This window comes from Schistocerca americana, chromosome 1 (assembly GCF_021461395.2).
Source record: "Schistocerca americana isolate TAMUIC-IGC-003095 chromosome 1, iqSchAmer2.1, whole genome shotgun sequence".
Classification (NCBI taxonomy): Eukaryota; Metazoa; Arthropoda; class Insecta; order Orthoptera; family Acrididae; genus Schistocerca; species Schistocerca americana.
The window spans coordinates 1105000352-1105017201 of NC_060119.1; the positions used below are offsets into that span (position 1 = coordinate 1105000352).

The 16850-nt window shown below is 38.3% G+C and overlaps 1 protein-coding gene across 3 annotated transcripts in view; it reads right to left on the minus strand.

Moving 5' to 3' along the window:
* LOC124618310 (importin subunit alpha-7) overlaps positions 1 to 16850 on the minus strand; it is a 52051-nt gene that overhangs the window by 12379 nt on the left and 22822 nt on the right. For all 3 annotated transcript variants that reach the window (XM_047145338.1, XM_047145340.1, XM_047145339.1), the window contains exon 6: positions 5856 to 6060. In XM_047145338.1, the coding sequence (XP_047001294.1) occupies positions 5856 to 6060 (205 nt within the window). The remainder of the gene's footprint in view (positions 1 to 5855; positions 6061 to 16850) is intronic.

Below are 16850 nucleotides of genomic sequence, written 5' to 3' on the forward strand. Positions count from 1 at the left end.
TTACTAAATACTGACAGATCTTCAAAAGATCAACAGATCATTTAAATGTGAATATTCAGTCATCTCAGTGCTGAAGTTGGACTGGAAGATGAAGCCCTATTCCATAATCTTCAGGTCACCCACATCTCTATTTCTGATGGGAACATCTGAAGAAACTTATTCATAAGAACATGGTGGGCGCAACTACAAAATGGTAACAAACTTGAGGGTATCCAAAACACACAGCTCAATATGAGCTTTAGCTTTTCTCCAAATGGTGTGTGTCTAGAGTGGACATTATTTAAAGCAACTATTGAGTTACAAAATAATATGTTGTTACACCTGAGTTACAAGATTAAATAATAAATTAAAGTGCACTGTAACATAAATATGCATATGAAAAGCACATATTTTTATTCAACCACACACGTCAGCAATTTGCTTTTATGAAGAATTACTGTTATCCCTAAAGTGTAATTGTTCAGCTCCGATGTTGACAACTGTAAGTAGGATGTAGTGCAGAGCACGCTTTCTGAGGGAAGCAGAGAAGCAACTTGGATGAATGAAATTCTGCTTATGTCTCATAGCACTGGAGCTACACAGTCATTGTCCCCTGTACGAAAGTAGAAGTGGCACATGGAACTACAGTTTCAATTACGATACTAACTTATTGCTGCAATTATGTATCAGTTCTCAAAAGCGGCTTTCAGCAAAACTTAATTCTTTTTCTTGCTACGCTCTACATTTTAACCAATCTTCACTCAGGGGAGAGAGAGCTCCTGCAATGGGAGCAGAACAGCTGTATCACAAATGATGAAATGAAAAGACCCTACAGAACTACACAATGCTCACTACATATTTTAATGACTGCTTTACGGCTAAAAACAATACCGTTAGTGTTAGATACGTAATACTGGCAGCAGCTGGACACTAAACATCAACAATACAAAGTCTTCAGACTGTTACACAATCACAACTAGAGAGACCAGTACGAAGAAAATGTTCGACTAGTAGTACGTGCCTTGGATGATGGTGGAATGCCAAATGATTTATATTTTCAAAATGTTTTCCAATGATCACATATTGGATGCATGTTTAGTGATTTTTAGCATAACTTACTGAAACTTTTTCCACTATGGATATATTCCATTAAGGAAATGGCACCAAGAGACAGGAAAGGACACCAGGTCCACTCAGTGTGTACGCCAGGCGCCGCATCAAACATGTTGAAGAGGCTATTCCAAGAGCCAATGAGGGAACAGGGTGCAATGAACTGCAGATTGTGGCGCACTTTGGAACAAATGATGCCTGTCATCTGGGCTCCAACATCATTCTTGGGCCATTCCAGTGAGAAAGTTGAGAAGACCAGCCTTGTGCATGGAGTTTCAACAAAGCTAACAATTTGTAGCATTGTCCCCAGAACTGATTGTGGCCATTTGATTCTCAGTCAAGTAGCAGGACTGAGTTAGAGACTTCGAAGGTTCTGTGACAAGCTAGGCTGCGACGTCCTGGATTTGTGCCAAAGGGATGAGAACTGTAGGGTCCCCCTAAATAGATGCGCACTACACATCAGAGGCTGCTACTCAGGTAGACGACTGTGTGTGTGGTGCACAAAAAGTTTTTTTTTAGATTAGGCAACTCTCCATCCAATCCAGATAACAATAGCTGTAGGAAACAAAGAAGTATCTGTGCAAAATCAAAAGAAATGCCTGCCACAACTGAGAGTATTAAAATCCTAATGGTAAACTGCCAAAGCATTTGCAACAAAGAGTCTCAAAGTTTGCACTGCTCATGAAAAGCAGTTAAACTTACATAATACTAGATACAGAATGCTGTTTGAAACGTGAAATTGGTAGCTGTGAGATTTTGGAGGAAAATATAAGTGTATATTGAAAGGATACGATAACTAGTTTGGACAAGAAGAGAATAGAACCTTTCGAAATGTGGTGCTACAGAAGAATGCTGAAGATAAGGTGGGTAGATCACGTAACTAATGAGGAGGTATTGAGTAGGATTGGGGAGAAGAGGAGTTTGTGGCACAACTTGACTAGAGGAAGGGATCGGTTGGTTGGACATATTTTGAGGCATCGAGGGATCACAAATTTAGCATTGGAGGGCACCGTGGAGGGTAAAAATCGTAGAGGGAGACCAAGAGATGAATACACTAAGCAGATTCAGAAGGATGTAGGTTGCAGTAGGTACTGGGAGATGAAGAAGCTTGCACAGGATAGAGTAGCATGGAGAGCTGCATCAAACCAGTCTCAGGACTGAAGACCACAACAACAACATTGAAAGGATAGACAAATGGGAAATGGAAGTGGTCTATTTGTCGCAGTAGACAAGAAACTCAAATCCACCAAGATAGAAATTGAAGTTGCATTTGAGATTGTCTGGGCACAACTCTGTAACAGGAGTGGGCATAAAATGATAATTGGTCCTTCTATTGGCCAGAAAACTCATCTCCTGATGTAATTGAAAACTTAAGAGGAAACCACAGTTTACTTAACTTTAAACTTTCAGAACAGGTCAGGAGCATGTATAGGAACTCTAGCTCAAGTTTAGAAGAATAGTTGACCACACAATGGATAGATATATACCGAGTAGAACAGTTCATTATGGGAGGGATTCTCCTTGGCATACAGTCACAGTAAAGAAACTTCTAAAGAAACAGAGATTACTGCGAAATAGGTATAAAACAAAGCGTAGGGCTATAGATAGATGCTGAATCAAATGCCTTTGGTTGTCAAGAGAGCAATGCACCTTCAGTGACTACCATATCAGAATACTGTCAAATGATATTTCACAAAACCCAAAGAAATTCTGATCGTATTTAAAATCTGCTGGAGGCACCAAAGTTAGTGTCCAGTATCTAGCGAATGGACGAACTGAAATTGAGCATAGCAAATCAAAAGCTGAAATGCTTAACTCCATTTTCAAATGTTCCTTTACAAAGCAAAAGTCATGACAACTGCCCCAATTTAATCCACATATCACTGAAAAGATGAATGAAATAAATATTAGTGTCAGCGGTGTTGAGAAATGGCTGAAATTGTTAAAACTGAACAAAGCACTAGGTCCCAATGAAATTCCTGTCAGATTCTATGCCGTATTTCTGGCTGAGTAAGCCTCTCGTAACTATAATCCACTGTGGATCCTTTGAACAAAAACTGTGCCCAGTTCTTGGAAAAAGGCACAGGTCACACCCGGCTACAAGAACAGTAGTAGAAGTTATCCACAAAACTAACATCCAATATTCTTGACATCGATTTGTTGGACAATCTTACAACATATTATGAGCTCAAACACACTGAGATTAGGCAACTCCACCAAATGACCACCTCAGTGCCAACCAGCATGGATTTCGAAAACATCAATCATGTGAAACCCAACTCTCACTTTTCTCACATGACATGCTGAAAGCTTTGGATCAAGGCAGCCGGGCAGATGCAGTGTTTCTTGGCTTCTGAAAAGCATTTGGCTGAGTACTGCACCTACGCTTATTGTCGAAAGTATGATCATATGGTCTATCAAGTGAAATTTGTGAGTGGACTGAGGACTTTTTAGTAGGCACAACACAGCATTTTATCTTGGATGTAGAACTGTCAGTTAAAAGTAATTTCAGGTTTGCCTCAGGGAAGTGTGTTGGGACACTTGCTGTTCATGTTGTATATTAATGACCTTGCAAACAATATTAACAGTAAAATCAGGACTTTTAAAGATGATGCAGCTATCTACAATAAAGTACTATTTGAGAGAAACTGTATAAATATTAAGTCAGATTTTGATACAATTGTGATGTGATACAGAGCTGGGAAATTGCTCCAAATGTTCAGAAAACTAAAACTGTGCACTTAAAAAAACAACACATAGTATACTATGATTATAATATCAATGAGTCACTGTTGGAATTGTCCAACCCATACAAATACCTGGGTAACACTTGTAGCGATATGAAATGGAATGATCAGCCAGGTTCAGTTGTGGGTAAAGCAAGTGTAGACTTCAGTTTATGAGCAGAATACTGGTGAAGTGAAATCAGTCTACAAAAAGAGACTGTTTACAAATCAGTCATGTGATCCATCCTAGAATACTGTTAAAGTACGTGGGGCCCACACCGTATAGGACTAACAGGGAATATTGAATGTATACAGAGAAGGGCAGCACGAATGGTCACAGGTTTGTTTAATCCGTGGGAGAGTGTCACATTGGAGGAACTCAACTGACAAGATCTTGAAGACTGACATACTATCCTGAGAAGTCTACTAACAAGGGTTTACAAACAAGCTTTGAATAATGAATCTACAAATAAACTACAACCCCTTATGTATTGCTCACACAGTGATAGTGAGGATAAGTTTAGAATAATTACTGCACGCACAGTGGCATTCAAACAACCATTCTTCGTATGCTCCATATACAAATGGAACTGGAAGAAACTCTAATAACTGGTACAATTGGACGTCCCCTCTGCCATGCACCTCACGGTGGTTTGTAGGGTTCAGGTGCAGATGTAAATTGATATTAATGTCACTTGAGCACATGGAACAAAATATTAACACTCCAGCTTTCTGTAATCCTATAGTTCAAGGAAATTCTGCAACATATGCTTATTACTTATTAAAATCACCATTTAAACCAAATCATTCAGAATTTCACAACACTTTCACATGTAGCACACAAAGCAACACTTCCACAACCCAAAGAGTACACTTGCTGTTAGACTTTAAAGGTACAAAATATTTTTTATTAGTCGTGTTCCGTAGTTTTAATAAACTGTAGAAATGACATCATGTAGCACCTTAAACTGATATTTTTATTTAATCTTTGTTGTGCAACCAGTTTCAGTCAAAGTCCTTCATCCAGCACCTGTTGTACACATGATCATGGAGACATGAAACTTTCAGTTGAAAAGGTTGTATGAAAATTTTAGTAAAAATAAAGGCAGTACTTACATATATTTCTTAACAGCAAGAGTTACACATAAACACCAAAAATACTAAACTATTTGTAAATATTATATTTTGACTTTTTTATGGATTTATGTATTCTAAATGTTGACTAAAATATTTAAGTCTTGCTTGTATTTTTACTACAATTTCCAAACATCCTCATCACCTGAAATTTTCCTGTATCCATGAAGTGTGTACAACAGGTACTACACAATGCTCTTTTACAGAAACCAGTCACACAATAAAGATTAATTTAAACAGTGGCTTAAGATGTTACATTATGTTATTTCTACATTTGAGGTAACACTTACAACTGTTAAGAGATACAACTGAAATCCCATTTGTCTATAGGATACAAAACTAACAAACATGGATATTTAAGAGCCATAGAATAAGGCTGCTTATTCACAGATTTTTAAATCTGTACATAATACGGAAAATTTGGGAAGTACATTGGGGCTGCCACTGACTCTAGAGCACTGAAGTTCATTATAATTTTAACATTGCCAACAAGTATTTTTACCAATAATATAATAAACAAGATGCAATTCCAGCATAGATGCTCACACACTGTTCCCAACCTCAAACCATTCTATATGGCATTCCTCATTTTATTTTCTACTGCTTTACAAAATCACTTTGCATATCCCAGACAAATTAAGTAAGAGTAATGTTTATCTTAATATGCTCACTGAAGCAACAGTGATTTCTTCACATAGATAACAGAAACTATCCTTAAATAAAGTACTCCACGTCTGCAAAATGGCAAAAAAAGTAGAATAGTTTCATAGATACTATTCACACGAAACTTACATTTACAGCCACTCTCTGTATCACACCTTTTTATTGTGACATAAAATGTAAGAAAAATTGCCTTACAGACTTCACTTATATAAGCTGTATTTGACAAAAATTTGAATCAGTAACCTGTATTTGTTGCCGATTTCCTGCAGTTATGTTGGAAATGGTCCAGCATGCCTCTTTCCTGATAGATTCCTTTTGTGATGCAAGCAGATGCAGAAGGCAAGGGAGGGCCGAGCAGTTAAGGATCACCTGCGTCTGAACATCGTCACCCGTGACAATGTTGCCCACGGCGCGCAGTGCGGCAGACACAACATTGTGCTGATTGTGCCTGCAAGTTTTCCACAGAAGTAAGTGCATTACACATATAGTAACATATGTTCAACATCTCAATGGATAAACACAGTTTTACCTTTACATTAAAAATGAAACTAGTTTCAACTTGCTAGTCCAGAGCAATTTATTAACTATCATTTGTTTTTGTCTCAAAAGGAAAAGAGTAAATGCAAAATCTTACTGAAGAGCCAACATAGGCGAACAATAATTTAATGCTTAACCATACAACAGATTTAATTTTCCTTTTTCTTGAAACTTCCAGACAGACTACAGCTTTGTGCCATACAAAGACTTGAACATACAAATTTGCCTTTTGTGGTTGTTCTTAATGATTGAGCTACCCTTTCATGCTCCATGGTCCAGATCAAAGTCTGAATCTACGAGTAATCCCCCTAACTTTGCAAGCTTCTTTCCCATTTTCCTCAAATTTTGAAAATGAAACATTTGCTCACAAAACCTCATAGATATATACACCGCAGGTTTCCAGTTTCAACTGTGACCATGTTATCCTACAGAGCAACAAGCTTTACCCACAGGTCAACCAGAATTTTAATGTAAAATAACGTAGATTCTCCTCATGCTGCACCCCTGAGTAAAGATCAAGAAAGTTTGACTAATGTCAAGCTATGCAGTCTCTACGACTTGTCTCTTACCTGAACAAGCTGCTGCACCCTGAATCCCAATGTGAATGATTGCCACAGAATTTGAAACTTCCCTTTTCACTGTTGCATCACTTCTCCCACTTTTATAAACCTCTTCAAAAAAATTTGTTTCGATAATAGCCAGAAAGTACATTAGAAAACTAGAGATAAGAAAATTTGTACACATCCCAGCTGTTCTATAATACTGGTGCAATGGTATTCATCCCAATAAATCAGAAAAAAATTTTGCAGTGAGCTCAAAAAGGATATCAGTCTGTTGTGACCTACTAAATGAGGATGCTTCTATCTTTGGTGGTGCAAAACGTTGCAAATATCACGTTACGTGCACTCCAGAAACAGCACTAAACCAAGTTTGCTCGTAATTATCTGAATTAGCTTCACTGTAGACTGATACATCTTTTTAGTATGTGCCAGAAGCAACAAGAAATCATTTGTACAAGAAAGATGAGGAAAGAGCTTGTAATAACTTCCAAGTACTTGCCCTACTTAAAACAACTTACAAACAGTGTGCCAGAATTATCAACAGCAGATTCGAGTCAATAGCTGGATATTTGCTTGCAGAAGAACCAATTGTTTTTAGACAATGGTGACAACAACTACTGACACTATTTTTACTTTATAAGTCGTGGAAAGACTTCTGTTTAATCAAGAAACACAATTACTATTTGTTTTCGTATGTCCATCCTTCTGATTGAAGGTTTGAGAGACTTTGGCTGTTCACTTACGTAAAACGGAACACCTACAGCCGTTCACTTATGCAATAAAACAGAACACCTACAGCTGTCCTTTCTATGTTATTTATTATACGGCTATCGGTTTCAGTGATTCAATACACCATCTTCAGGCCTTAACTGATGCTGAGGGGTTAACTCCAATCATATACATGATTCTATCAGTGGCCAACACCTACGAACTGGTTTCCATAGACTGTTACAATGATGATGTGTCTCCAACCATCAACTACCAACTGTTGGAATATTATGAAGTACTGTACAGAGCATATTCTTTATTTCTTTTATCACCAATTCAGAACATGCACAAGAACTCATTATGTGTGTCCAATACAGGTGTAAAAGTGATAGATCCAGGCCCATCAAAAAATGGCTGTAATTTATATCCACACCTATTAATCATCTAGGGGCAGTGTGGGGATCATTCTTTTTCCGGAATTTGCTCACTTAGCTCTTCAAACCATGGCAGCCCCTGAAGTGAAACATAATGTGGTTCAACTTGGTGAAGCTGTTTAAATCAAATGCTGTCCTAAGCATGTCAACAAAGTGTTTTCTACTGGAATGGGGGTTCATTGAATCGGGTCTGACTGAAATTACTAATTAAACTATACTCTTGGCTAAGAAATCTGTGCTGCATTCTAACTTCAGCAATACTCTTACCGCTACTAAGTTAGTGGCCATTCATTCTGGTTGACTACTGGTCGGTTGTCATATCAATGTAAAACACTGCAGTGGCTGCAGCAGATCTGGTATATAACATGGCTGCTTTCACAGGTAGCCCAGCCTTTGATGGGGTAGGATAAGCCTGTGATGGGATTGGAGTAGGTGGTGCTGGTTGGGAGGCTAGGCATGCCAGGTTTTGTAACTGGGTCTTCCACAAGGGTATGATCCCTGTGGCAGGGGATTCAGGGTGGGAGTGGCACAGGGATGGACTAGGATGGTGGGCGCCAGAACACCACTTTGGGAAGGGGTGGAAGTATCTTGGGAGGATGTCCTTCATTTCAGGGCAAGGTGAAGGACACGGTTCAGTCGTTCCAGTCCCAAGTGGTATTGGTATTCTTGGGATGGATGTGAGGATCAGGTGTGTGTGGGGATACGGCACAGGAGATCTGTCTGTGCATTAGGTATGGGAGGGGGGTATTGCCTGTCTACGAAGGCTGTTGGAAGGCCTTCCGTATACTGGGCGATGGAGTTCTCATCAGTGCAGATGCATTTGCCACAGGTGGCCAGGCTGTATGGGAGGAATATTTTGGTGTGGAAGGTTGTGGCAGCTGTCAAAGTGCAAGTCAGGGAGTTGCTTGTAATGAAAAGTTGTAAAATGTAGGTTTTGGGTAAATTTCAGTATCTCAAATTATTTCTGGTGTAGACCTGAAACTCGTATAGCAATAAACTACTGTCACTCTGAAAGGCTACATAATGACTTTATTAATCCACAGTTTGTTGTGTCATTTATACAGTCTGGAAAGTTAAACACGCATGAGTAGGCCTGGAGCGTTCAAGGATTGGGATGAGAGCTGGTAACTTCTCGGCATGGGAACGCATTCTGTAGGGCACCGGGCTACTGTGATCAGCAAGAAGAATCTTACAGATTCCTAATCATCAATGCATGTCACTACGTCACAATATGTATTAAAAATGAAGTTTTAAAGTAAACAGGGGGTACGGCAGAAAAACAATGCTTTATGCCAATAATCTTGCACTGATTTCTAAGGTAAATGATATGCACACAGCTGTTCACAAATGGCATAAATTGTGTTACAAATATTACCTCAAAATTTAAGTGCAGGCAACTAACAGCACGGCTTTTACAAGTAAAAACCAACTCAGACTAAAATTGTTATTAACGATAAAATAATAGAATAAGACAAACTCTTCAAATTTCTGTGCTATTATATAACATACAAAACATGCAAAATAATGTAAATAAGTTTAGAAATATTTATAGATAGCAGATAGCTGAAAAATAAAACTCTTGAATACACAGATTAAAGTTTTACGAGATGGTTGCACTAGGAAAACTATTAAATGGAAAAGAATAGTGGGTAGTAAACAAGAAGTAGGAAATGCATATCCAGTGTTCAGAGATAAGGTTTCCAAGTATTGCCAAGAGATGTGAAAGGACAGATAGAATCAGAATGGTTGATGCATGATAAAGAAAAGAAGGTTAACTGAACATAAAAAGGAATGGATCCTGAAAGATTACCTACAAAAATAAGGAAAGACAAACCAAAAAGAAATCAAGATTCTGGAAGCTTGGAACTGTAATAGGCAATAAATGGCTTAACATGGAAAGTGAAGAAAAAGAAGAAGAATAATGTGGCTTAGCACCTCTAAATTGCACCTATTTAGATGGGACATTACAGCAGTGATCAGACGTGTGGTACGAGTCATGCGCAGGACAGGTGACATCAGATTGCACGAGTGCATGCTGTTTCTACGCGATCTGATAGAGGTCACTAGCTGACGGACACTGTTTGCGCTGAGGTCAAAATACTGCCAGTTTTATTTCAGGTTCTGTTTGTTTAATTTTCTAATTGTTTATTAATTACAACTATAATTGTGTTTAGTTGTGAGAGTGAATGAAGGTTTGAATGCGAAATACTACACAGTGAAGTAATTGTTCACATGAAGAATGTTCGAGAATGACGTGTGTTACTCATTTGTACCGGGAAATTTGTTATAAACTGTTTAGTCAGTTTATAGTACTGGATAAATGAGATTATGATTTCAGAAAAGTAGTTTTATTAAAAGGGAATTAATTTTATATTTGTGGGTTTTCAAAATTTATTTATGTTAATTTACGCCTCTGGTTCTGTTTAAAAGCGTGATATTGAGCAGGCTTGATGCTGCTTTCTGATTGGCTGTGATGTTTCTCTGCCAATAAAAAATTAGCATATTTGTGCATTTTTTTGGAGAACTAGAAACTTCTTTTGCGTAGAGAGATAAATAGAGTCAGGGCTTGGATCTCATAGGGATCAGACCAATTGAGACATGCTCCGCTGAAAATAATTAATATTGAGATATTTTGGTACCAGAATGTTTGAAAGTGTCGTAAAGTGTGAAAGAGACTTTGATTTAATGCACAGGGTGAAATTCTGAATTTTTGGTGATATTTAAAATACATAAATTCCGAATGGCATGTTGCTTACTTGCAAACGTGAACATTGTGTTATGAGAGATTGTTTATAACAACATTTGAGCGAGCTATTCTAACAGAAACAATTTGGGAAGTGTCATTGATAATTGCCATAAACTGGCTACAGTTATGAATTATGTTTGCATGTGGACTTGTGAAAAAGCAAGGTGGGATAATTTTACTTCCCCTTTTGTTTTGCATCTGTCCCCTTAAAATTCATTTTTTCACTTTTAACTCATAACCATTAATGCACGTGAATATAATCTGCCTTCCCATAAAAGTTTTAAAGAATACTACACCAGGTCTAATTTTGTGCTTAGCTTTGTGTGTGTAATTGATTTTCTAATTTACTTCAACTATTCCTAGTTAGTATCTTTTGTTATAGGGTGAAATCAGTAATTCTTTTGTAACTTAAATTCTATTGTTGACTTATAAACAAATATAAATTCTGTAATAATTGTAAACACTTGGAAGACAAAATGCTAGTAATCTTACAGTGTCTATTTAGCTCTATTTAAAAACATGTTAGCTTAGCCAGCCCTTCATTAATTCCAAAGGAATTAACAGCTTTGTTGAAAGTATTGTTTGCATGACTATATTCGTTAAGTTCACAATTTAAACAAATAATTCGGCCTAACTCTTGTAGTAAATGAAACTGTTACAAAGACAGAAAATTTTTTCGATGTAGTCAGTTAATTTAATGAGTTAAGTTTTAATTGTAATTTCTGTAAATTTAACTTCAAACAACATGTAGTTTCGGCCCCTATTATTGCGAGGATATATAAGGGCCCGATTTTTGGTCATGAGACAAGTCAGTCCATGGCCAAGTTTCAGACAAGAAACCTGTGTTGGTTAGAACAACAACAATGCTTCAACTTACCTGTGAAATAAGTGTTACACAATTAGGCTGCGTGTTGAAACAATGACAGTGTGTGTTCCATACGCGCATGATTATTCCAAAAGAACTGCGAATTATATGGTTATGTTTTTACTACTCACAGATATTCAACAGTACACTATTGTAGCAGTATGTGGATGTTCACCTGAAAACTATTAATGAGGCTTATCAAGAATTAAATAATAGTGCACTGGCCTGGCCATATTAAATGTGTATATGGGGGGGGGGGGGGGGGGGGGGGGGTTGTGAAAAGTGAAAGTAAACAATTGTGGAACGCAAATGTGCACTTGTCACCTACATCATTTACAGCACACAGTACTGCACCTTCACCCCATATTTTTCAGCCAGTATGTTGACACAGAGGACAAAAAACAAAGAAATAAAGAAGGTGAACCATCACATTTCTTCTCCTTCCTCGTTCTAACAAACAGTCTTATTATCACTAATTCTGTAACTATTACTGCCAATGTCAAAGCTTATTCGCAGGTTAACTCCACTAACTCTGCCAGAATCACCGGTTTAGTTATCCCGCGATTATTCTCCGGTTAGGCATTGCTACATGTTCGTACAACGCGTTTTCCGCGCTTCTTCCAGAATAGAATTTAAAGCGGCTTCTAGCCGGCGACTGTACAACTGGCCCTTACTAGTATAGCGATCTGGCCAAAAATTTTCTGTCAAAATTTCATTTTCTTAGATACACCGAGAAGGTAATACGTAATCTTTCTTACCTGTTATTTGTTTATTTCCACTCCTGTAGTCTGAATCTATGGATTTAGATAGTAATTATAACAATGCTCATCATTCGCAAACCCAATCAACCACACAATCAGACAGCAGTTGGCATTCATCTGTTCGGCCTTACTCCGCTCAGCTCGTATAGCCCCTTTTGTCTGTAGGAAAGTTTGTTTCTACATGCAATGAGGATTCCCCTGACAGAGACATCATGTACACTATGCACGCATTCACAAATCAACTTACGATTCATTCAGAAATCAACTTAGAATGTGTTCAAAAATGTTCAAAAACCGACAGGAGTGCGTTTCAAAGTCGAATAATCGATAGACTAACGTGCCCTGGATGCTAGTCGCTTTGTGAAACAAGGCTTTTTCCCTCAATAGGATGAATTTGCCCCCCACCCCCCTCCTAGAACTGGGCCTGCTGCACATGCAATAATCAGTCAGCTTGGGCGCTCCAGTAAAATTTTTCCCGGTAGCATCTAGCTGCTTGCTGCGATTGCTTACACAGCCAACAGCCACATTTCTGTAGCTATAAGCGGGAGAAGGTACTACTCAACTACGCATGCGCATGATCCCGCAAGTAGCTGCTAAAACGAATATAATGTAAACAGTTGTGACGTCACGCTCATCGAAGGCAATTTGTTGTTACGGAACATTGCATAGACTTCCTAAAGCCTTTGACACATTTTGCTGTTGGCTGACGCTTGTATAAGCACTGCGTTTTGTTGCTGTATATGGCGCATTTCCTTTGCAGTTTAAGTTTTTATTTTCGTTTTTTCTCTTGTTCACGTTTTATTGTTGCAGTATTATTCTGAAATATCGGTATACAGTAATATCCTTTGTTAGAGTATCGGTTCTTGCCAGTCAAAATTACAAAAATTTAACTGAGAATAAAAACAATGAAAACTTCCTGGAAGTTTTTCCCGCTTTTCTCCCAGATGAAAAAATTCCCGGGTTTTTCCTGGATCTCCCAGGTCGTATACACCCTGATATAACACTAATGAGAAATTAACATTGACGAGTAGTAAATGTGTAGAAGAGAGAAAGAAGCTTTGTGACGACTGTAGTAGGAGGGTATGTAAAATTGAAGTCAAAGCTGCCACAAAATTTTGTGCTGAAAACAGAGTTAAACCTGAGAACCAAATAGATCAGATTAAAAATGATTTTGAAACTGAGGTAGAAACAAAGGGTGTAGTAGTGGCAGAGGAAAAACTGGTAAAAGTAAATAAAAATGTAAATTCAAAAGTGACTGAAATAGAGAAAACAGTGGAAGAGGTACAAAATCTAAAGCACAGAGAAAGTGAAAGTGTGTCTGATTTTAAAAGCAGTTGTAATGATGATAGCAATGACGAATCCAGTAGTGATGAGAATGATGTACAATATAGCCCCGATTTTGCGTGACCTCGATTTAGCGTAAACCCACATTTAACAGAAGAAATTTAAGACCCGAAAATTATTCCACAAGTGCAATGCCATTTTATATTTGATTTAATGTAATTCACATTACGGCAAAACCCACATTTAGTGTCAGGAATATTAAATATTGAAAACAATACAATAGTGGCTTTTGCGACCCGCATGCAAGCCACACTTTTTTTCCGGTTTTCAAAATCTATAAAACCACCTGCAGTTTACATCTGGGTGCAATTGTGGCCTTTATTGCTGCTTTTTGCTGCTAGAAGCTGCCACAGAAACCGTTGTGCTAGTTTTGAGTAATGAATGTTAAGGTATTTTTTATCATGGGCAAATTCAGCAATTTTTCAAATATTCATAGCAATTAAAAAAACTCTTTACATATACACCATCAAAATGGATGTTTTGAAGAAACTTCACAAGCGTGGCTTTACATTTCGACAACTCCAGCTAATGAGAGCAGTGCTCGCAAAAACGTTTGTTTCAATCTGCTTTTGAACTTCGGTAAGACATGGAGACAGCAAAAGTAACAACTTTCAGCTTGTTCCAGCAACAGAAAAGCATTTTCTGGACCAAAACATGGCTGCCACTATGAGTTGGAAGTCATAGTGAACAATTTTGTGAGAAAGTAGTAACTGTGCTTACCTGTAACTGCAGAAATAATTCAAGTAAAAGCACATCAGAAAATCCAGGATTTTAAAAGGAGCCACAATTGGGCCTGAAAAATACGGGGAAAAACTCGTCGCATTTCAGCGCTACATCATCAAACTGCACACCAGGAATTCATGCTGGCTTGTACAGCTGATTGCCATAAACTGCCACCATTCATTTCACACAGAAGAATTTACTGATGTCTGAAGTGTCTCCTAAAGATGTTATTGTACATGCTAACAAAATTGGCTGGTTCACGGAGGACACATTTTAGAGTGGATCAGACTTGTCTCGCAACATTGTCCTGGTACCTTGCTAGGTTTGCCATGCATGCTTGTATTAGATTTGTATGCAAGGTCACTGTACACTAGCTGTGAAAAATAAATTAGCAGAGAGTAAAACGGACTTAGTTGTAATTCCAGAATGGATGGTGTCCAGCCTGCATCCATTAAATGTTTGTTTAAACAAATCTTTTATGGACAAGCAGAAAAATATGTATACACAGTGCTTAACGAAAGAAGATAGACAATTAACGCCTATAGGACATATAAAGTGTGCAAGCTTGTTTCAAGTGTGTGTGTGCATTAGTCAATCTTGGAAATGTGTATCAAGTGAAATTGTTCATCACGCATTTAAAAAATACTGTATTTCTAATGCACTTGATGGCACAGAGAATGATGCTTTGTATGAAAGTAGCGACAAGGGGTTGCTAGCGTTAATAATAAAACATGAAAAATCATGACTGTGTTCCGGTATGCAGTGCAGCAAGCTTGCCTGTGACGTCACTGCTCACAGCTCACGTGTGTGTAGATATGGAATAACTGTATTTCGATAGATATTGTAAATTTTCGCTGTTGTCAGTGTTTTGTGATGTAATCGTAATTTTAAGTGTCCCATATCCCTGACAGGTAGGGCCACTTAATACTTTATCCATCATATGATGAGCCATATCTTTCACTTTTAAGTGTGGCTTGAAATTGGGGTAAAATTTATTTACTTAATTTCTTCCCCCCCCCCCCCCCCCCCCCCGAATCTCTTTACTGGGGTGCGGCTTGCATTCGAGGTCAGCTCACAACCAGGTAAATACAGTAACTATAGTACATTCCAGCATTTATATTGGATATGATTGATCATCTTCCATATCGATTCCTCGCTACATGTACGAGCAAGCTCAAACTTAGCTGGCCGCAGCCAAAGACTAACAATGTACAGCGTGCTAACACTCCTGGCACTTTGCATGCTTACACGCGGCCCAGCTCTGTCCAAGTTTGTACGTTCGTAGCAGCATTACAGTATAGTGTCAGTTTACGCAAGTTTGCATCAGTTCGTGTATTGCATGGAGAATCCAGCTGTATATCAGTTTGCTCACTCACATTCGTTGCTGTAGTGCAGTTGACTATGGCAGCAAAAAGAAAAACGCTATCTGTCACGGAGAAAATGAACTTGATTCGGGAACTGGAGAATAACACAAATGTGCCCGGTAAGTGAAATGGCTCAACGCCTGGGACTTGCACAGTCTTTATTGTCAAGAGTATCTTCAATATTCAATATATCAATAAGGAGAAGATTCTGGATCAAGAAACACAGTGCAGTTCAAAAGCAGAGAAAAAATGTTAAAAAGTCGCCGTACGAAGAAATGGAATCGAAGCTAATGGAGTGCTTCAATGGAGCACATGCTGAAAATGGGGCATTGATAAAAATGAAAGCATCTAGGATATCAGAGAAACTTGGGCTAACAGAATTCAAAGCTTCGAATGGTTGGCTGGATAGGTTCAAAAAACACTATGGAATAATTTGCAGGGCAGTATGTGGAGAGAGTGCTGCAGTTAGTGATGAAAGTGTTGAACACTGGAAAGAAGAGGTGCTGCCACCCCTCTTTGAAGGTTTCGATCTCGAGATGTGTACAATGTGGATGAAAAAGGTCTGTTTTGCCAACTCATGCCCTCTAAAGCCATGCCATGGAGGAAGAATGAGCAAGCAGAGAATTAGTGTACTCTTATGCAGCAATGCAGATGGCAGCGACAAGCTGGATCCCATAGTAATTGGAAAGTCCCACAAACCATGTTGCTTCAAGAACAGTGCTACGCTGTCATGTAAGTATTATACCGACAAAAGTGCTTGGATGCCTGCGGAATTGTTCAAAAAGTTCTTGCAAGCTTTTCATGCATGAATGGGTGCTAGAAGCAGGAAGGTTGTTCTCTTTATGGACAAATGTCCTGCTCATCCAACAGACTTAGGATTTCTGCAGAATGTGAAAGTGCATTTCTTTCCTGCAAATTGCACTAGCTGACTCCAGCCCATGGATCTCGGGATTATTCATAGCCTCAAAAGCAAGTATTGGAAAGCTCTTGTCTTTAAGGCACTTGCCTTTATTGATAGGAATGAACTGTTTAAACTGAACATCCTGCAAATGGAAACTAAGGAAACCATCTAAAATTGCTTTCATAAGGCTGGATTTAATGAAATGAGCACTCACAACACAGACGGTGATGAATCAGTAGTGGACATGCATGATTGGATGCAGGTATCTAACAATTTACCAATCACTTTTGATGAA